We start from the raw sequence: 23,469 nt of genomic DNA on the forward strand, positions 1-23,469 counted from the left end.
TGTCATTTTGTGTCTAGGGTCAGCTGCCCCAGTTTCAAAGGATGTCATTCTGTGCCTAGGGTTAGTTGCCTCAATTTCAAAGTATGTCATTCTGTGTCTTGGGTCAGCTGCCCCAGTTTCGGAGGATGTCATTCTGTTCCTGGGTCAGTTTGTAACGACCCAAAGAATAATGGTATTTAAATAATAAAGAAGGAGAGAAATGGAAACAGTAACAGAAGGAGGCAGTCGACGACATCGCACTTTGGGAAAAAAATACCCCAATAAATTTATCAGGGTCTCGTCGATGAATACATGGGATTCATCAACGAGGACGAGCTTCGTTGACGAGAAGATACCGAGGGGGGGTTTTAGGCAGTTTGAAATTTGTCGAAGAGGAGGTAGGGTATGTCGATAAAATTACTGAAGGACTCTTTAACAAGATTACGTGGCTCATCAACGAAGCCCGTAGTATAAATAGTGCTAAACTTGGATTTCGCGCATAAAATTTCAGTCGAGAAACCCTCTCTTCCTCCCCTACGATTTCACTTCCAATTTTCTTTGATTTTGGCCCCGTCAATCATCGGATTGACGATCTGAGGCCATCACGACGCTCCTGGCGGAGTTCTTTGCAAGTCTGCTGGAGCAGATCGTCGGTGAGACGGAGTTGGAATTCATCCCAAATTCATGGTAAGGTCTTTTAAGAAAATTTTGGTTTAGTAGTAGTTGTAGGAAATGATGTAGGCAAAGAAATATTGATATTCTGTTTTGAGATTTATGATTTTCAGGGTGTTAAGTGGAGAATCTTGCGGATGCAGCACCCGTATCAGTAGGGGGATTTTAGCAGAAATCAAGTAAGGGAAATATGCTATGCTAGGTAGTTCTAAAATGATTTTCAGTATGAAAGGTATATTTTCACCAGGTTATTATTCACAGCAGGATTTTATACAATTTATTAATTATGAATATTATGTATTAAATTATTGTGTGGCTTGAGAATATAAATATAGTACAGAAGCATGTTTTACAGTATTTTCAAGGTATGTTTTACAGAATATACAGCCAGTGGATATGTTTTATAGTAATTACAGAATACCATGATTATACAGTTTTCAGTACCATGACTTACAGATTACAGTTCAATTCAGAAATACAGTTGATACAGTTACAGTTTATTTCAGTGTCATGGTTAATACAGTTATTTCAGAATCATGGTAAATCAGATAGTTGTATATAGAAATATATTATATAGTATCAGACACTGTTAGACCATACAGTTTACAGAGCATGGTACCGTATCTATAGATATTCAGTTTCAGAGTGCAACCACCTATTTAGATAATACGTGGTAGTAGATCGATCGTGCCCAGACGTGGACAGGCTCCCCATCAGATATGAGTTGAGGAGTGGCCGATCTGACTGAGGGAGTATAGTGATTTATCCTGGTCGGCCAGCCAGGATAGATCCCTCCTACAGGCTGCACAACCCTGTCATGAGGGGTTAAATCATGACACACAGTTATCCACAGGGAAGCTTTCAGTTACTACTATGTTTATACAGATTTACAAAGACAGGAAATATATATATATATATATATATTAGAAGTATTTTGAGTAGAAACCTAAAGTATGGATATGTTAAGCAACAGGGAAGGGATGGTGGTTTATCTTACTTGTATTGTAATTACAAAATTCAGTTATACATGATTATATAGCAACAAATTTTCATAGCATTGTAACTCATTTGCCACACACGAGCAATAACATATTTCGTCTTACTGAGCGTTGGCTCATTCCCAGGTAGGTGAGCAGACCAGGCTCGCAGATAGAGGGGTTTCAGTACTGCCCTGTCAGTAGACAGTGAGTATGTTTTAGGAGTATTTTTGTATAGCCCTAACCCAGTTGAGGGTATTTTTGGAAACAGTCGTACATGTATATTTGGGAAATATTTTAGCACTCTGGTATTATATATAATTATATATGGTTATGTTTATTTGATTTCTGCTTCTCGTTGCTTAGGTTGATGGTTGAGTTTAATCCAGTTGGGTATCAGAGTATTGTAAATTTTACAATATTAAAAAAAAAAAAAAAAACACAAGTTAAATAACAGGTCATTACACAGTTGCTCCAGTTTCAAAGTATGTTATTCTGTGTCTGGGGTCAGCTACCCTAGTTTCAAAGGATGTCATTCTGTGTCTGAGGTTAGTTACCACAGTTTCAACACATGTCATTTTATGTCTGGGGTCACCTGCCCTAGTTTCAAAGCATGTCATTTTATGCCTGGGGTCAGTTGCCCCGGTCTCAAAGTATGTCATTCTATGTCTGGGATCAGCTGCCCCAGTTTTAAAGTACATCACTCTATGCCTAGGGTTAGCTACTGTTTGTTTACAAATAGTAGCCAACTTCTTAGAGTTATCAATGGTTTATATAAACTAGATAAGATGGGTACGGCTTATATGAGGTATGTTTAATTGGTTTTTTTTTTTTGGTATTAATAGATGTTTGTTTTTTTTTTTCTTTTGTTTGGTTTCATACGTGGGATGTTTTATTGGTTAGTAGGTCTTTGTTTTGATTTGTTTAGACTTGTAGTCCTGTTTTGGTTGCATTTTGATGTTGTTTTTGAGAGGCTTTTAAATTTTTTTTTCTATATGTTATCTCCTATTATTTGTCTTGTAACCACGGTATTTTTTTGCCAAAAGTGGGGGTATATTAATAAATAAATGGAGGTACCGTCCTTTTTTTTAAAAAAAAATCTTTGTAAATTGAGGAAAGATCATTATTTTAATATCAAATTTCAAAGAAGAACCATGTCTTTTGCTTTAAAAATTTATTCAAAAGCTTTGGGCACGTGACATTTCTTTTTCTTCATAGTCCAAGCAAGGAGGAATTAAAGATGAGTCGTTGCATTCATTCCTTCCTTCACATGTTAACATCTTTATTACCAATAATAATAATTATTATTTCTTCTTTAGGCCTGAGTTGTAATAAAAATGAGACAAAAGAATGGATGACTTGCTTCTTCGAACAATAGCTTTCATGACATGGGCTTTGGAAAAGTGGAACACGAAAGCAAAATCACAAATTGGAAAGAGACCCACTCTTGGATGAATTGCAAGCAATAATAAATTAATAATTATTATTTTATTAAATATTATTATTATTGAAAATTCCAAACAGGCAAATCAACTTGCATTGGAATTTGGATGAGTTGTGTAGGGCCCTTCCACCATTCAACACGGGCTGGAAAGTTATGCTTCTTCATCGTGTCTTGTGTGTGTGTGTGTGTGTGAGAGAGAGAGAGAGAGAGAAGGGCTTTGGTGAGATGGGCGTGGGGTCGAACTCTTTTATTTAAATAGGTGATAAATGGGTCACTCATTTTGTCCCATTAAACTTTTGTTTGGAACTTTCATAAATAAATATCATTTTAAAAAAATATTTTTTATGTTATGAATAGATGAGTGTGGCTGTCATTCATTCATATTTTGTCCACCACTTCATGTCCCCATGAAGCTGCCATGAAGTTGCTCCATATATCTGCACTAATTCATACCCTCATGAACCTATCTCATATGTTTGCACTAATTATATCCTCACATGAACCTATCTTATATGTTTGTACTAATAAAGTCAGCATTAGCTAGCTTGTGAAGGCTATAATTACCTCCTCCCACATAACTTTTGTAGAAAAGAAAAGAAGAGTAGAAAAAGAAGAGAGATATAAAAGAAATAGGGAAAGATATTTTGTATAAGGTCAGATCCATATCATATTGTAATTCTTTCCAAAATAGTGAAGTTTTGATCCAATCCGCCCATGGAGTAGGTATATCCGAACCACGTAAAATTTCTGTCTCGTCTTATTTAATTTTCTATTTATTTTATGTATTTTTTATAACACGTTATCAACATGAGACTCTAACCAATTGAGTTATTTCTTTAATTCTTATTTAATTCATTTATTTCTTATAAATTTTACTCCGTAAGAATATAATATTCTCCATAAAAGAATATGTCTTTTAAAGAATACCAATCTCTAGAAGAGATGGTAAGATAATCCTCCTGAAGAGGCTATTATATTTAAATATCCCAGAGAGATAGACCTCCTGAAGAGTCAATATATTTAATCTCCCATTTACATATTTAATCTCTCGAAGAGATAAATCTCCTGAAGAGGTTATATATCTAATATCCAAAAGAGATGGTAAATATTTACCTCCTGAAGAGGGTATATTTTTAATCTTCAGAAGAGATGTTAAAATCGATTTCCTGAAAAGGTGAAACGTTTATCCTCCCGATGAGGTAGTATATTTAACCTCCAGAAGAGGTGATAAATTATTACCTAATTTAATATTGTAAATTTGATTCATACTCCTGAAGAGTATAAAATAATGTTCCTGAAGAAACAAGTACCTCGGAAGGGTGAAAATAATATTATATTATTATCTGAGTTTTATTTCAGTTTTTACATTATTTTTTTTTTCTAAAATGTCTTATTATTGTTAATCTATTTAGATGTCGAACATAAGTAAAGTTGAATTTGTTCCCCTTGATATCAAAGACAATAATTATTTATTATGAATTCTTGATATTGATATCCATCCAAATGCAATGAACTTAAGAAACACTATTTTAAATGGAAACACCGCATCCATGTAGGATCGCATAAAAGTTATGATTTTCCTCCGTCATCATTTAGATGAAAAATTAAAGATTGAATGTCTCACTGTTAAAGACTCACTTATCCTATGAAAAAATTTAAAGGATAGATTTGACCACCAAAAAACTATGATTTTATCAAAAGCTCGATATAAATAGTTGCACATGAGGTTGCAAGACTTTAAAATAGTCAGTGAATATAACTCAATTTTGCATAAGATTAGCTCTAAGCTAAAATTATGTAGTAAAAATATTACTAACAAAAACATGCTTGAAAAAATTTATTTTGAACTCATATCAAGTCTTTGTGTTGTTGAGCAAAATAACGAGTTTTTGATAAAATATCACCAAACTCGTCCAACTAGTTCGACCCTATTCTTTGAAGTGAATATAAACATATTTCATGGTCAAGGACGAGACCGCAGATATGATCATGGGCATAGTCATGGTTGTAGTCGAAATAACCACTGGCATCAACGTGAGGTTGCAATCTTTCAGAAGAAAAATAACCCTCAGAAGAGGGATGAGCCCTAGAAACAGGATAATGATCAAAATCAATGACCTAGGCATCATGAAAATGAATACTACAGATGCGGAGAAAAATATCATTGGTCATGTACTTGTTATATGTCTAGACACTTGGTAGATTTATACTAAGCCTCTATAAAGGAAAATAGTAAAGAAGTATAAATTTTGCTGATTTTCTTACAAATCAAAATAATGATGCAATATTTTAAGATATATAGTAAGCAATATTGTATTTTGATTTTAATAAATAAATTATTGCTATGTTCAATAATGAATTTTTAAAATATGTATTGTAGTGTGAATTGTCATAAAGCTTTAATCAATTATAAGATGTCTTTAAAAGAAATTTGTTTAACTGACAGTGCTATAACACACACAATTTTTCGAGATAGGAAATATTTTCATTACTTGAATATATCTTCAACAAATGTTAATACAATTTGGTTCTACAAATCTGATTGAAGATTTTGAAAGAACTAATATAAAGTTACCCAATGATACTTTATACAAATTGATGAACCTTTATATTCTAACATATTTGAAAGAAATCTGTTAAGTTTTAAAGATTCAATGGATATCATATTGAAATTACAAATGAAGGCAGTAAAGAATTCCTTTATATTACTTCTATTGTTTCTAGAAAGAAATAAATTGTAGAAAAATTGTCAACTTTATTTTCTTGTTTGTATTATACAAAAATTAAAGTAGTTGACTGTCTTGCACCAGAAGTGTAATGACCCAAAGTTATTTACACTTTGGCCTAATCGTATTAGACATCCTAGAGATGTAATGATGTGAAACATCATTAAAAATTCACATGGTCATCCACTAAAAAATTAGAAGATTCTTTTATCAACTGATTTCATGTGTACTACTTGTTCTCAAGTGAAATCAATTGTCATTTTAATGAAGCAAATATTCCCTATATATGTGGCGACCCAGAAAATCTCGTTTAAAATTCTCTGATACCACCTATAGTGACCTGAATATTTCATATAGCGGAAGACCTCCAATACACTTTACGAGAGTACTAATTATCCCAATATAACAATATCATTTCCAATATCACAATTAACACTTCTAAAATTCTAAATACATCAAAAACATAATTTAATGGAGATGTATTCTAAATAAAACCTTCTATCCTACCCACGTTTCCACTGCGTTACTCTAATTACTATTATGCTCCTCATGGCATATGAAAAATATTAGATAATGATGGGGTGAGATACCTTTTAGTAAGACGAAATAGATTATCATCAGTGTGTGGCAAATGAGTTTTAGTACAAGACAACTTACTAATTTATCTGTTAAACTCACACTTGTAAAACAGGGAACCCAATATAAGTAATAATATGTAATTTCCTTCAAATCATATTTTTAACCTGCCATATGATTATAACGACATAATTTCACAATATGTATAGAAAAGGCATTTGAAATTCGTAACTTAAACCTATACAATTGAATATTTTCTACTCAAACATACTTTAACTTTAGAGAATTCTGTATTTATAAACTGCAACTCGTACCTATATAATCAAAAACACACATTTTCCTTCAAACCAAGATCGCGGCTCATAGAGCACCATATTCATAATCAAGATCGCGACTCAATAGGGCACCATGCACGTAATCAAGATCGCGGCTCAACAGAGCACCATGTACGTATCCAAGATCGCTGCTCAACAGAATATCATATACATAATCAAGATCGCGGCTCAACATAGCACCATGTACGTATCGAAGATTGCAGCTCAATAGAGCACCATATACGTAATCAAGATCGCGGCTCAACAGAGTACCATGTACATATCCAAGATCGCAGCTCAATAGAGCACCATATACGTAATCAAGATCACGACTCAATAGAGCACCATATACGTAATCAAGATCGTGACTCAATAGAGCACCATGTACGTAATCAAGATTGCGGCTCAACAGAGCACCATGCAAGTATCCAAGATCGCGGCTCAACAGAGCACCATATATGTAATATCAGTGGTCCGTACACCATCGTAACCATTGACAGTATATACATTCTTTCCAACCATTCTAGAAAACAGTATAAAACCATAACATTACAACATCATAAAAATCCCAACAAGTTTAATAATAGAAATTATTCTCATGACACATGATTTGACTGATAAATCATAATATAATAACTGTCCGGGAGAAATATATTTTACCGAAAACAAGGGTATGGTTAATTTCACCTATTATCAAATCTCTGCAGTTTAATTTAATCCAAAAAATATTCCCAAAAACCCAATCTAATCAAATCTCTGCAGTTTAATTTAATCCAAAAAATATTCCTAAAAACCCAATCTAATCAAATCCCTACATTTTAATTTAATTAAAAATGAACTGACATAATATATTCCTCTTACTTTATGAAGCTTCAAGAATCTTAAGTTTATATATATATATATATATATATATCTTATAAGTTTTTATTATCATTATACTACTATTCATTTTATTTTTTTATTTAATTAATTAATTTAATATATATATTATTTTTTATTTTAACATTTTTTTTTTGTTTTTTTAACACTTCCATACATATTATTTTTTACATCGTTACAACATTAGGGGGAGAAAAAATTAGTGCTTGAAGCAACAACATGAAATAACGTGGAATGTCATGAGTGTACCTCATTTATATTCTTGCACAAATCAAGGCGAACTTGAAGTTCAAAAGATTATACATTTGCAAGAGATTGCAAATTAGTTACCAAATTCTTTTGCAGATACCAAGGTCATATTAAAATCTCATAAACCTGTTGTAAATATTCCAGCACGTATTGATGTCCCTGAATGACAACAGTCGGCTAATGAACTTAAACCACAAGTTAAGCACGGAAGGTCTGTTGGTGCAAAAGATAAAACTCTTGGGAAAGAGAAGATTGAAATTTGTAAATACTCCAAAAGAGGTTATAGAGGTGGATAATCCATTCGACATTCACAAATCCATTTCTCCTGAAAATGAAATCTCTATTATAGAATCTCCTGAAGAGAAAACTCCTAAAAAGACATCGCTTGAAAAGGGACAGGTACCTGGAAATAATGATGAGAACTCAATTCATTACACAGGAGAAATATGGGATAGAAATAATGTTGTTGTCTACAATACATTTGAATATGCAGTAACTACTGACATTACCGGAAGTAATGAGGATTTTGAATCTAAATTTGTTAATGAATGTTGATATAGAAGTGATTGACCAAAATGGAAAGAGGCTATCATATCAGAATTAAACTCTCCATCAAAAAGAGAAGTTTATGGACCTGTAGTCCAGACACCAGAAGATGTCCAATCTATTGGATACAAATGAGTATTTGTGCACAAACGAAATAAAAATAATGAAATTACTCGATATAAAGCAAGGCTTGTGCCACAAGGTTTCTCGCAGAAACCCAAAATTGATTATGAGGAGACATATTCTCCCGTAGTTGATGGAATCACTTTTAGATTCTTAATTGGGCTAGTAGTCACTGAATGACTAAGCATGCGTCTTATGGACGTAGTAATAGCATACCTATATGGATCGTTGGATAATGAAATTTATATGGAAATCTGTGAAGGATTTAAATTGCCTGAAGCAAAATCCAGAAATTTATATTCAATTAAACTTCAACATTCTTTATATGGATTAAAGCAATCTGGATGCATGTGGTACAATCGATTAAGTGAGTACCTTGTGAAAGAAGGATTCATAAATAATACAATTTGTCCATGTAGTTTTATTATATCTGGATTTGTTATATGTGTTGTTTATGTTGATTGTCAGTTTTAGTGGCTACATGATCTTAATTGTCTTGTTTTGAAGATAACAACCCATTAGTGGTTCTAGGTGAACTAATCTTTGCATGTTAAGTTATATTAAGTATAAACTCAAATGCAAAGACTAAGTAAAATAGTAATTGGTTAGAAATCATCAAAAATGGGGAGATTATTAGTCCCTGAGGGCTACATAATCATGGTTTATATGTTTTGATGATATTAACCTACATGTTGTTCCTAGTATTTCCTATCTTTGTAGATCATGTTTAGTATAGGTTCCAATGATGAATACATGAAGTACTGGATCAAAGGCAAAGATCAGACCGAGTAGACATCAAGTAGGAAAGATTAGATGGACACTCACTCAGAAAGGACTCAAGCACAACCTATGGAAGCTTAATTGTTAAATTATATGTAATAAGGGTTGTGTGAGGTAGGAACATTTTGTAACTCTTGTGGGTGTGTTTCTTGCATGATTTCTGAGTAAGAGTTAAGCAAATGCATGCATACTAGGACACATGAGTAAGTAGGATTTCACCTAAAGTCACAAACTCAACTTTATTAGTTTTCAAAGTTAAAATCAAAGAATTTGTCAAAAGAATCCTAAACTCAAAATTTGTTTTCAAAGGGACAAATTTTTAACATCCTAATTTTATGAACATTTTTATACTTAGTCCCGGTTGTGTCAAAAGGATCTTTATGTCCTAAGCACTCAAGAAAGTCAAGTATATTTTCATAAAAGACATACGAAGCATATAAGATATCAAAACGAGTTTTTAAATGTGTTTTCATAAATAAGATATCTTATATTCAAAAGAAATTTGTTAAGGACAAGTTTTTAATTATATTAGTGTTATAATCTTTTATAAACTTGGTCCTGGTTGGGTTTAAAACCTCAGTTATGCACATATCAAATTTCCTGAACACCTTTCGGTATTTAGGGCATAAATTTTTCTAGAAAATTCTAAAAAGGACATTCTTGGTATCCTTGGAAAGTTAAGAAAAAATCTCACAACTTTCATGTTGATGACTTTTTCTAATTCAGGGTACTAGTCGAGATTAGGTGCAACTCGTTGACGAGTCTAGGCAGAATGTTTACGATTGCTGGCAGAGTGCCACTAGTCCATGAGTGGGGGTCACTAGTCGACAAGAGCGTCGTAAATAGTGCAATAATGGCTAGAAAACGACTAGTTTCTCTTGGGAATTGCTCCCAACGGTCCAATAACGGCTAGTAAGGGTTTTTGGCTATAAATACATGTCCATAGACTTGTTTAGTATCATTTTTGATCATTCTTAGTGAAAAACATCTTTGATTACAAAACTTAAGTACTTTGCATTTAGTTATTCATTTCAAGTGTTCATTCTCTCTTACTCATTCATCTTGTTTGAATCATTCCTTGATAGAGTAGTGTGAGGTTTAAATTGTATTTGATATCAGCTCAATAAGGAGCATTTTATTGTAATCGTCTTCTTGGTTGAAAGGTTCTTTATGAACCATTTGGTGAAGGTTCTTTGTGAACCTAACTTGCAAGGCATCTTGGTGATCCTTGTGGCTCTTGGTGAGCACAGTAGGGATTTGTTCCAGAGTGTAGGGTTTGGTACCCGAGTTATAAGGCTTGCTGCGCCGGTGAAGGAGTTTTATAGTGGAATCCTTGACTTGGTGCTAAGGCGTGGACATAGGCTTGGTATCGAACCACGTTAAAACTCCGGTGTTAAGCTTTCTCTCCCTATACTCTTTAATTAATGTCTTGTGCTTGATTTACATTATATATATTGTGATATAATTGCTTGCAATCTTGCCAAGAGTTTTATTTTTTAGAGAAATCCCAAATATGCGAAAAGAGTCCATTCACCCCCCTCTTGGACTATATACTCCCAAATGGGATGTTTAACATTGATGATTTGAATTTAGTTGAGACTCCTTTAGAGCTCACTAAAATTGCTAATTATTTAATAGCGGAATTTGAGATGAGAAATTTAGGAAAGACAAAATATTGTCTTGACTTACAGATTGAACATGTAAATGACGGAATACTTGTTCATCAATCTAAATATACCAAAAAGGTATTAAGGTAAATTTATATGAACAAAGCTCATCCTTTGGGATCTCCAATGATGGTGCGATCACTTGATGTTAAGAAGAATCCATTTCTGCCTCATGATAAGGGGGAGGAATTACTTGGTCCTGAAGTATCATATTTAAGTGCTATCGACTCTCTAATGTATCTGGCCAATTGTACAAAACCCAACATTGCATTTGCTGTAAATATACTAATAAGATATATTTCTGCTCCTACTCGACGACATTGGAATGAAATTAAACACATTCAATGCTATTTGAGAGTAAAGCAGACAATTACACCAACGTCCTCCAATCATTCTGAAATACTGGCTATTCATTAAGCTAGTAGAGAATACGTGTGGTTCAGATCAATGATTTCTCATATCCAAGCAAATCGTGATCATCAATCAATCAAGAATATTCCAACAGTTTTATATGAAGACAATGATGCATGTATAGCTCAACTAAGAGGAGGATACATAAAGGTGACAGAACAAAACATATCTCTCCAAAATTTTTAAATACATATGAACTCCAAAAGAATGGTGATATAGACGTTTAACAAATCCGATCTAGTGACAATCTAGCAGATTTGCTCACCAAAAGTTTTGTCTACTAAAACATTTAAGAAATTGGTTCATCTTATCAGAATGAGGCATCTTAAAGATCTTAGCAGAAGGAGTTAATGTATGATTGATAACCAAGCGGAAGTGTTATGAATGGATGAGTGTGGCTGTCATTCATCCATATCTTGTCCACCTCTTTATGTCCCTATGAACCTACCTCATATGTTTGCACTAATTCATGTCCCCATGAACCTATCCCATATATCTGCACTAATTATGTCCCATATGAACCTATCTCATATGTTTGTACTAATAAAGTCAACATTAGCTAGCTTGTGAAGGCTATAAATACCTCATCCCACATAGCCAGTGCAGAAAAGAAAAGAAGAGAGAAAGAAAGAAGTAGAAAGAAAGAGGAGGGATATAAAAGAAATAGGGAGAGATATTTTGTATAAAGTTAGATCCATATCATATTGTAATTCCTCCCGAAATAGTAAAGTTCTTATCCAATCTGCTCATGGAGTAGATATATTCGAACTATGTAAAATCTTTGTCTCGTCTTATTTAATTTTTTATTTATTTCTGTATCTTTTATAACATTTTATAAATGATTGTATTGATAATTATTAAACGAGTTAAATGGATTTATCCACTTACTCACTCATTCCACATAAGTACTCAAGCCTCATTCCTACCTAGCCTTCGATGGTTCAACTTGCTCGCTTGATTAACTTGCTTGCCTATTTAACCTTCGACCTACTCATCTGCGCCCTCCCCTCACTCTCTCTAATACCAAAAAAATAAGGTAGGGCTTATGATCTACTACCATTCTTCTCGAGCTAAGAGTTCCTTGGTTATGTCATTTCCCTATAAAGGAAATTATGTAGTTTACCAGAAAACCGTCAAGGGTTATTGCATAGCCGATCGACGGTTACATCGATGGTTTCAGTACTCCGTTGACGATTTGGTAAAATCATCGACGGTTTCCTTTTGAAAATGTTTATGCCTGCAACCATCGATGGGCTATGCAATAACCGTCGACGATTTTTTGGTAAACTACATGATTTTCTTTATATTCCTTAGTGTTCTCTTCCATTTTAAGATTATTGAGATATATCTCTCTATTTTAAATAGAATGCATGTAATTTATTTTAACCCTAGATTAATTCATGGGTATAAAAACTCCTGAGTCTCAATATATTTGAATGTTGTGGTTCTTTTTAGATTTCTTTGAAACTTGATTCTAAAGCTTGGTTTATTGTCGTTGAATTATAATGCTTTCAATGAGACTCGAGGAATTTTTCATTTATTTGCAACATGATTTTGAAGCAAATTGATTGATATATTTTGGTTGAACTAGTTGGTTATTGAACATGAGTGGTTTATGTTATTTTTGTGATGAAATGACATCTTCGGCTTGCAAAGAAATTTGCTTTTATTGTGACTATTACAGACTAACAGTCCCAACTAGTAGCTATGGTTAAAATTAGGCATTTTATAATCGGTGAAATTCCTACTATTAGTGCTAAGACACTCATACAAAACACATCTTTAATTTTTTTTATTGTATAAAATTTAGGTTTTTATTATTATTTCATCTATAATAATAAACTATCATCATATCAATATATACATAACATTAGAGTGGAATACATAACAAATTCTTATATTAAGAAGTGACAATAATGCGTATATAAATTGTTAGTCGCTCTCAATTTATGACTCTTTATAAATTAACTTAAGACTTAAATTTTTATAATTTTTTTCTACAAATTTTAAAAAAAGAAATCTAAGAATTTAGTCTCAAATAAATAATTCAAATATAAAAATATTAAATCAACACAACAAAAATAGCATTAGCACCTAAGAGCTAAGAGGAATGAAATTAGACTTTAGGAGGCTTGCTATCTTGTTAATCTAAATAAAGTATAAGTTAAAATATGGTGTAGAAATGGAGGCGAGGGATTGACAAAAGAGTCACTTCCGAATTTACTTCTTTTTCATTTTACTTTGAAAGCGTTCCCTAAAATTTTGTTTACTTAAACTTGTGTCTCATGTGAAATCTCAAAAACACTTATTATTTTAACCCTAAAATATTATGATTTTAGGTCAAAGCGAAAAGATGTTTTTCAAACATTTCAAGCTCATCTTGTAGACCTCAAATAATTGTCAATTTAAAACTTAAAAATTTAATTTTTTTTTATATAAAATTAAACATGGCAATTGGCAAAATTATACCTAAGTCCCCGTCCACTAAAAAAAATAATAATAATAATCTACCATTGGCTTCATAATTAATTAAAATTTCCAAATCAATAAAGAAAAATCACCTTTGTTTCAAATGTCTTACATTCCTATAAAAAAAATATTCAAAAAAAAAATAAAAAATAAAATACACTCTACACAAATGTTGTAAAACTAAAAAACAAGGTCGTACAAATTCAAAGTACAATTTTATAAGTTCAAACAAGGTCGTACAAATTCAATGTATAATTTTATAAATTCAAGTGCAGAAAAGTGGAGCACCACCTATAGAAAAATGCGAAAGAACCCCACCGCCTTAAAGAAGAGAAAAAGACACATTCTTTTTCCACAAGCACCACCTACATAAAAAAAAAAAAAAAAAATGCAAATGCAATGTATTCGTCCCCCATCTCAAGATGCTCTTAACCAAATGAGAAGGGACAATTTTTAAGTCTAATAAAAATCCAAGAGCTAGTCCATTTTAGGGTTTTAGGTATAGTTGATCCTCAAAGGAATTCGGTAATTTTCACTTAATTCAAATGCAACCCTTAGCTGAACAATTAATTTGTTTTATCTACTAAAAAATGTTATCTCCGGGTAACATGGCTTAACATTGATAGTTAAAATATCTAAGAAGTTGACACATAATTCATAAAAATTTTAATAAAAAATTCACAAATATTGTCATTTGGAAGTACAGACTTTAGAGCTTGAATTTGAATTGGATGGACTTTAGAGCTTTACGATACAATTTTATATTACATTTCATCCAAATCCAATACAAATCTAAATCCAAAGTCTCTCCAAACATTGGATGAGTGAATTATGAGTCAACTTGGGTAATCTGACCATAAAATATTGCTATTCAATGGGTCAATAATAGCAGGATGGTAATGCCTTTGCCTATGAGACCATGAGAGTATGGAGGACTCCATGAACAAAAATTCAAAAGAAGAAAAAAAGAAAAACAAAAAACTAGAAACATGCAACCCAAAAAAAAAAACACACGTACAATCAGCCCTTTTTAGTGTTAAAACTATGTTAAACAGCCAACAAAGATGCAAACTCCTGAAGCTTTGGTAACCAACACTAAGCAAACAGAGCTTAATAGTGAACTGAGGGAACAGAAGAAACGCACCATTGCTTGCTTACACCTGATCATTTCTTGATGTTGGTATTGACCCACCTAGGTCCCTTCCCTCCCAAGGTAACATTTGACTTAATCCTGACCTAATAAGCCACAATTAATACTAACAGCACTACTCACTTTTACCTAAGAAAAATGTTGTCACCACACAGTGCAATCTAACTTTATAGTTGAGATATCCAAAGAAGTTGAAGACAACATTGCTGCTCTTATTTGACAGTGATGCTCTCACTTGTGATCCCAGAGATTATTAGAGAACTCCATGAACCCATGGATCCATAGCCAAGACATCCAGCCATGTCTAAAGCAACATGTATTGAGGAAAATCAGAAACATGCAACCAAAATAGGGAAAAAAAACTCTCAGTCGACCCTTTTTAGTGCTAAATCTATATTAAATTGCAAACCAAGAGGTACATGCATGAAAACTTTGGTAACAAACATCAAGATAGCAGATTGTGAGTTGAGGAAAGAAATGAATATTTTGTGCAATTTAAATGGCAGATTAACCTAGCTACTCTAATCAATCTAAGATGGCGGACAAGATGATCGAGATTAGAAAAGCTAACCCAGAGTTGTACAAACTTATATCCTGCAGGCCACCACATCCCTGCGGTAGACCAGGAGACAACAATCACATGGTAAAACAAAAACTCTTCTAGTCCTCCCCACCAAAAAATAAAGAAAACACTCCACTTCTGCATAAAGCTACGCCATATGTGAAGATTAAAACTACCATTGCAGCATTGCTTAAACATGAACATTCCTCAGTTTCGGTACTCTGCCCAGTCCCCTCCCCACCAAGCAAATATTTGAGCCACCTAGTACCAAGGGATAACCTAAGTCAATCACACGACCTAAACAAAAACAGATAGTTGCAGACAATTAGCCACAAACACAATTTACCATGCCAAGCTTCAATATCAGTTTTCCAAAGAGAGGTAGGGAGGAACAAGAATACACTTCCTATATCTCTAAATTTAGCATTTTGGACCAGAGGCGCTCAAACACCTTGTGACTTATGAGATCCAACCACAGGTATCGCACTATTGTACTGACCCGGCAATTTTCAATATCACTGTTTACTGAAACTTTCTTGCCCAGTTGAGACAGCTTTGAATTACAAGTCATCCCCTGGTGCAAGAAACAATTTTCTTTAGCTTCACCGACTTACGATCTGTTTGGTATCGTTGCTGTTTTATGTTTTTTGTTTCTATTCTCCAAAGCGATGAAACAAAAAACGTGTTTGTTTATGTTGTCAGTTTTCTATTTCTGCTGTTAGTTTTCAACTGTTTGCTAAAAAACTAAAAACCAGATTTTATGGTTTTCAGTTGTTCTGTTGCTAGAAATTTTAATATTCAAAGATATTTTTTTTGGATTAAATTATTCATTTCATACACTTTTAAATTAAAATTAAAATTAAATGATCGTATGAATTTAAATACAATTAAAAGAAAATATACATAAATTTCATAAAATAATAGTAAAACCAATTCCAAAATACTTTTACTATTTTTCAATTGTCAAGTCCAATAAAATTTCTATTGTAAAGTAAAATTTGAAAGTAGAACAATTAAGTAAAATAATTATAATAAATTTTATTTTTATTATAGTAATTTTTTAATGTGTATAATTTGTAATTTTATTATTTTAATCATATTTTTACAATAGTATTTGATTTAAAGATGAAAATGAGCATATTTAACCAAGTTTTTAATTTGTATTAGTTTTATAAATATTAACTAAACAAGTTACTGATTTCTAGTTTTTAGTTTCTATTTCTAATTTTTTATTTTTGTTTCTCTTATTTTTGACAGTGATACCAAACGACCCCTTAGTTGCTAGCACATTTTTCTAGTTGGAAGCTAGTTTTAAACCTAAAATCACTTCTGAATCAATGATCACTTCCCCAACCAAATCACTTTTACTCCAAAGTGGTCTCAAATGCAAACTAATGAAGGAGTGACTGGGAATCAGTGCAAAAAAATTTAGAACATCAAACATAAAATAGAAGATTGCTTCAAATTAATCTGCAACTTTTTCAAAGTCAAGTTTGGTGTCAACTTGTTGATCAAACTTTTTACAACACAGCATGAATCGACTTGATAACGACAATGAGGTACTATTCAAATATAGAAACCAAAAAATAAAGCCCAAGTAGAACAAGAAAAGCATAAATTAATCCAAATACAGCAACAAATAAGAAATAACATTAAAAAAAACCAAAAAAAAAACCAATAGCAGTCCAATTAAATAAAGAGCTAAGAAATACTGCATATACATCAAATTTCCATACAACAATAGTCCAATCCCATCTTATTTCCAAAAAAAAATCTATTCTGTGCCAAAAAGCACCTATTTCACAAAAATTCAATGCACCTAAGATGCAACAAATCTTCTAATAGACCAACATTACCACCAAATAAAGAAACAAACTTGATACACAAAATAACAATCAATTCTAAAAATACAGAAGAAAAACCCAAGATTATACCTGCAGTATTTTCTCAGAAAGACGAACACAACAGTGTGTTCTCTGACAGCCAAGCACAAAGAAACCCATTAATTCCTAAACATTTTCAACTCTAGAGAGAAAACGGTTGACACAAACAAAAACGATACAAATGGTTAATAAATTAAATTTGTCCAACAAGGACCACAGAAATTCAGCCTCACCTTTAGATTTCAAACCCTCACGCCAAGCTATTGGCATATCTTTGACCTTCGTCATTGAGAATTGAAATTAATAAACCACAAATCACCTCAGTGAGGCATTCTACAGCCCCATCTTACCCAAGCTCCCCCACTTAGTATGCAGCTATTGTGTTTGGTAATGTTTGGATCACTGCAGTATTCCAGAGAATGTCATACTCAGCTATACATGGGAACCTAAGCAAGCCATATTAGCTTGGCAAAATGACGAACTGATGCAGAACAGAATCATGGATTGGCTGCCAAGGGAGAAATTAGAAGAAATCGAAGAGAGAAGGGAAGAAAAAGAAGAAAAAGGAGAGGAAGAAGAGAGGGAGAAGAAGGAGATGCCCTTGGGGGAAAAAAACTCACCTTCGCATCAATTCAAATTCATCAATAACCACCTACATGGCTTTCCCACACTGTTTAAGGAAGTCCAATAACACAAGAAATTATTCCTAAAACTAAACTAACCACATATGGGTTTAGGACCCAATAATCCATTGACCCTCTTCTTTGACATGGGCCTCCAAATTGGGTCGGAATGATCCATCCAAAGACCACTTCTTGTCCTAAGTCACTAATTGTACTGCATGTAGATTAATAGACCTACATCATTTATGATTTGAAGCAGATGCAATTAAATTCACTTCAGTCAACTTAATCAGTTTTAGAGCATTAAAGCAGGTTCAGGGTCATGTGAAGAGGCAGATGAATAATTTTCTTTCTAAAAATGATATTTGTGTTAAGTTTGATGTGTCCTGCACTACCAAAGTAAAATCCATTGGCCAAGATCGGACATTATATCACAATCCAAAGTAAATTTTAGGCTTTAGGATATTGCAGGCTTAAGCTAGTCCTTGTAGCAAAGTAGGCTACACAATTTATCTCTAATCCAATATCATTGAGCTAAAAAAATTTCAAAACTAAGTAGTTCCTGAAAGAAAAATGCAACCTTACACTTCTTATTGGAACAGTTTGAGACTAGAACTTTAGGAAGGGAAATAGATCAACGGGTTGAGGGTAAAGACTCCATTCCTTCTGCACAGGATGAGCTCCCTACTCCAGAATAAATGGACTTTTAAAGCTACTCCAGAAGTAAGGCTATCTTTCTCAACTCCTAATATGGAGTTTTAAAGAGGCTACCTATTCCAGATTAAGCAGTAAGTGTAATTTCTCTAATCCAAAGCCTGTAATTTCTCTAATCCAAAGCCTCAAAATTACCCAATTTCAAAGCCCTGTTAAGTAATTGAAAATCAAACTCAATTATGGAACCTTTCTCGATCCATTCTTGGCTTCTAATAATATTTGTGCAATATTAGGAAAATTTATCCAGAAAATATTTCAAGGAAAGATATATGGCAGTAAGAATTCAGAGAATTAAGGGAATATCCTACCTCCACCTCCCCCTAACCAAAAAATAAATAAATAAATAAAATAAAAAAGAGGATATGGGGAAATATAATGCCAAATCTCGATACAAAATTACCAAGTGGTTCTATGTTTAGTGTTAGGATCAAAAAACTTAGGGGTATATTCACACCCATCTCCCCATCCAGTTGGGAGACATTCTGGAAAATTAATGATAGTTCAAAGATTAAATTTTCTTGAATATTGAGGGGCTGTCATGCCAACTCCATGAGGAAACAAGTTATTGCACTTCCCTCAGTTGCTTGTTTCTTATGAGGGTCTTGCTTCCCCGTTGGATTTCAAGTCTGACTCAACTCACCCACCACTTGCCCGCTCACATGCTAGGGTTAGGAACATGAGTATTTTTTGACAAAAGGACAGCCCACTTCAGATGCCACATAGGAATTTAACAAGTATTAGATGAGCTCTACATAACCATGTCATTGAAAAAAAGTACCATAATTCATCAAATTTATTGGCCTTCAATTTTTTTTTTGAATGGTAGGATAAGATTGCTATGATTTAGAATGGCTTGATTGGAAAAATTAAAAGTTTATGGTAAAAATGAAAAATTACTACCAGTTCAAGGATTAAGGGCCTATTAAATGTAGAAAGAAATATGGTGGTAAGGTGGTTTTCAACTATACAAAAGCAACCGTTGATTGAATAATTAGTAGGCTATACCCGCTTTTATTTGATGAAAAAAAGTTTTTTCACCACATAAACAGCGTAGTCCATAATGGCAGTGACTTTATAGCCAGACCATCCAAGATGTTAATACATAACTTACTTTTTAATGAAATGTAAATTTAGTAAATTATGGACCAACAACTTGGATAATTTAGCTACAAAATCTCACCATCCAATGCAATGATATAGCATTGCTCTTATTGATGTTGCTTGCGATAATGAACCCAAGGATTATAGAGAACTCCATGAACCGTGAGTGATTATAAAAAACTCCATGAACCCAAGGATCCATAGGTGGCTAATCCAGCCATTCAAAAGCAACATGTAACAACAGCAAGAGGAAAAACAAGAGTACATTGTCTAGATCTCTAAGTTTAGCATTTAGGACTACTAGACCAGTGTATTCAATTTTGTTCTAAGCATAGCCTTCTAAGAAACTTTTAATGGCACTACTTTTTCACCCACACTAACCTTATGTTTGGAAAGACCTTGGATTTGAATAAGATGTAATATAAAATTATATTAAAATTTTCTAAAATCCACCCAAAATGCAGCATAAGTGTCCATGTGGGATAACTCTCAATTAAAAGTGATTTAACGATGCAAAAAATAGTTCAAGCTTAGCTTCTGACAATTTAGAGGCTGATTGGTATTTATTTACCACGCTGAATTTTTGTTACAAAGCATTACGGGATTGGATGACCTGTCTCCATCGCTAGTTTCCACTTTATGTTGTAGGTTTTGAACTGTTACAACAACCCAATAATTTTATCTCCTTTGCTAGTTTCCAATTTATGTCTTAGGTTTTCAACTGTTGCAACAACTCAAATTAATTATTTTATTTCTAACTATTGTAACCATCTATTACCACAGTATCCTAGACTCACTTCTATGAATTTAATCATTGGATATACAAATTTTTAACCAGTAAAAAAACCCCTTGCCATTTGAATTTAAAATATTTTAAAAAATATGACTATAATTCTTGAAATTTAAACAATAACCCTATGTTTGGGAGAGATCTGGATTTGGATTTGCATAAATTTGGTCAAAATATAATACAAAATTGTATTTAATTTTGTTCAAACATACCCAAATCCAAAATCATGGCCCAAAATCCATGATCCAAAATGCAGCATAAGAAAAGTTGTCTTGAAAAATATTTTAATCAATCTTCAGCTGTCATGCACACACAGAAAATTGAAAATTTAATGTAAAAAAAATATAACAGCAACCCAATTAAGTAAAGATCTAAAGAAACGTGGCACATGGATTTAAATCTCCACAACACACTCACCGACCCACGCCATCTTCTTGTTTCCAACAAATCCACTCAACGCTTAAAGCACCTATTAGCACATAACCAATGCCATAAGATTACAAATCTCCTAGTAAGCCAAAGCCAGCATTACCACCAAATAAAGAAAAGAAAGGAATTTCATACACAAAAACAACGATGAATTCTACAATTACAGAACAAAAAACCCACAGTATATCCCCTGCGGTGTGCTTTTATAAAGATGACACAAGTAAACCCATTAACCCATAATTGTTCCCAGATCTAGAGAGAGATAATTGTTGAAACAAAAACAATACAAATGATGACTATATTGATCCAACGATGGCCTTATTTGAGCCTCACCTGTGGATTCGAACCCTTTTGATGCTTACTCTGATCTATTTGCGTACCTTTCCACCTTGTCGTCATTGAGATTAATCCCCACCATAGCCTCACCCAAACCACAGCTCACATCAGCCAGCACTTCAGGATCACTGTAATGAGTTACGGCCTGCACAATTGCCCTCGCCCGCCGAGCCGGGTCGCCGCTCTTGAACACACCGGAGCCCACGAAAACGCCGTCGCATCCCAACTGCATCATCATCGCCGCGTCCGCCGGCGTTGCAACCCCTCCGGCGGCGAAATGAACGACGGGGAGCCTCCCTAGCTGCTTGGTCTGCATCACCAGATCGTACGGCGCCGAAATCTTCTTCGCGAAGGCAAAAACCTCGTCGTCGTCCATGTTCCTCAGAACCCTAATATCACCCATCACCGACCGCACGTGGCGCACAGCCTCGACGATGTTGCCGGTGCCCGCCTCGCCTTTGGTTCTGATCATGGCGGCTCCTTCACGGATGCGGCGGAGCGCCTCGCCGAGGTTGCGGCAGCCGCAGACGAAGGGGATGCGGAAGTTGTGCTTGTTGATGTGGTTGTCCTCGTCGGCGACGGTGAGGACCTCGCTCTCGTCGACGTAGTCGACGCCGATAGCTTCGAGGATCTGAGCCTCGACGAAGTGGCCGATGCGGGCCTTGGCCATGACGGGGATGGTGACGGCGTTTTTTATCTCTTTGATCAGCTGGGGGTCGGACATGCGGGCGACGCCGCCCTGGGCTCGGATGTCAGCGGGGACGCGCTCCAGGGCCATAACTGCGCACGCCCCGGCCTCCTCGGCGACGCGGGCCTGCTCAGGAGTTACGACGTCCATGATAACGCCGCCGCGGAGCATCTGAGCCAGGCCCACCTTCACGGAGAAGGGGGATTTCTTCGCCGTCTCGGTGATGGCGCCGTTGCCGTAGACCGTGACTACGCCGCTGCCGGCCATTCGTGTGTTTGTGCGCGAGAGAGAGAGAGAGAGAGAGAGTGAGGAGCTTTCGGATTCCCTGAAACACAGACCACACAGGTAAGATTGAGAAACCCTAATGCGGGAGAGAGAGTTAAAGAGGGAAGGGAGGAATGGATGAATGAGAAGAGGCTAGGCGGCTAGCGGTCGGAGGATGGAACCAAAGCGAGTGCATTAAAATTTTTAATTTTAGAAATTTAAATGAAAAAAAAAAAAAAAAAAAAAAAGGGAATGCACCCTATTGGCAGCTCGCCGCAGGACTTGAATTTTTAATTGAATTGGAAGTTAGGGTTTGTGAATTAAAATTTTACAAAATTATAGTTTAAAAATATAAATGTGTTTATGTGTAATTCCCACAAGTGAAAAATTGTGAAAGTAATATTAAGCTATTCATTTAATTCAAACAAAAAAACTATTTTAAATATAGAATAAAATCTATTATTAAATAGTAAGTATATGAGTTTCAAATATGCCGTAAAATAGATAAACTATTTTGATCAAATTTCTACTCTTACTAAAAAAAAAATTAGTAATAATGTTACGGTTGAGGAATTGAAAGCCCATAATAATGTTATGATTTTCTAGGATATGTATATTTTTTTAATCAATTAAGAGTTCACATTGGGCTTAGGTTACATAAAAGAAGGTAACCTATCTCTCACCTTATATCTCTTCCCATCTATCACAATATTTAAAATCGAGACAACCCACAGTAAGAATGTCTCAAAGTTTAACAATTGTTATGTCTTCTAAAAACTATGATTATTTAGGATATGCTATAAAACAACTAATATTAAAGAGAGGTTCCTTGAAAAACTCTAGTGCTTCTATCTCTCCAAACTCACCAAAAGGGGTTCTGGCAAAAGTCATCCTCCATGACATGCTAACGTTATTCCAGGTCTAAAATTATCTCATCTCAAATATTTCTTTTAAGGAAATTTGATATATTCAATGACATTAAAAGTTTGTGTCACACATACAAGTGAAATTTAAAAATTCTCATTAGTTGTGGCTACAAGAGAAAATATTAGAGTACTGAAAAAACAAAAAAAAAACAAATACATGATGAAATTATGGCTACCTAATTTAGTCAAAA

At 34.0% G+C, this 23,469-nt stretch overlaps 1 protein-coding gene across 1 annotated transcript; it reads right to left on the reverse strand.

Annotated features, from left to right (window-relative positions):
- Positions 1–21,174: 21,174 nt before the first annotated feature.
- LOC131149446 (probable pyridoxal 5'-phosphate synthase subunit PDX1) lies at positions 21,175–22,602 on the reverse strand. The gene has a single exon (XM_058099890.1). It carries the CDS (start codon positions 22,353–22,355, stop codon positions 21,423–21,425), a length of 933 nt encoding a protein of 310 aa, XP_057955873.1. The 5' UTR covers positions 22,356–22,602; the 3' UTR covers positions 21,175–21,422.
- Between the last annotated feature and the right edge of the window lie 867 nt (positions 22,603–23,469).

The sequence above is a fragment of the Malania oleifera genome, chromosome 2 (genome assembly GCF_029873635.1).
Source record: "Malania oleifera isolate guangnan ecotype guangnan chromosome 2, ASM2987363v1, whole genome shotgun sequence".
NCBI lineage: Eukaryota > Viridiplantae > Streptophyta > Magnoliopsida > Santalales > Ximeniaceae > Malania > Malania oleifera.

Bases quoted from the DNA above. Each gene is read 5' to 3' on its own strand.
- LOC131149446 (XM_058099890.1), bottom strand. From the start codon at position 22,355: ATGGCCGGCAGCGGCGTAGTCACGGTCTACGGCAACGGCGCCATCACC.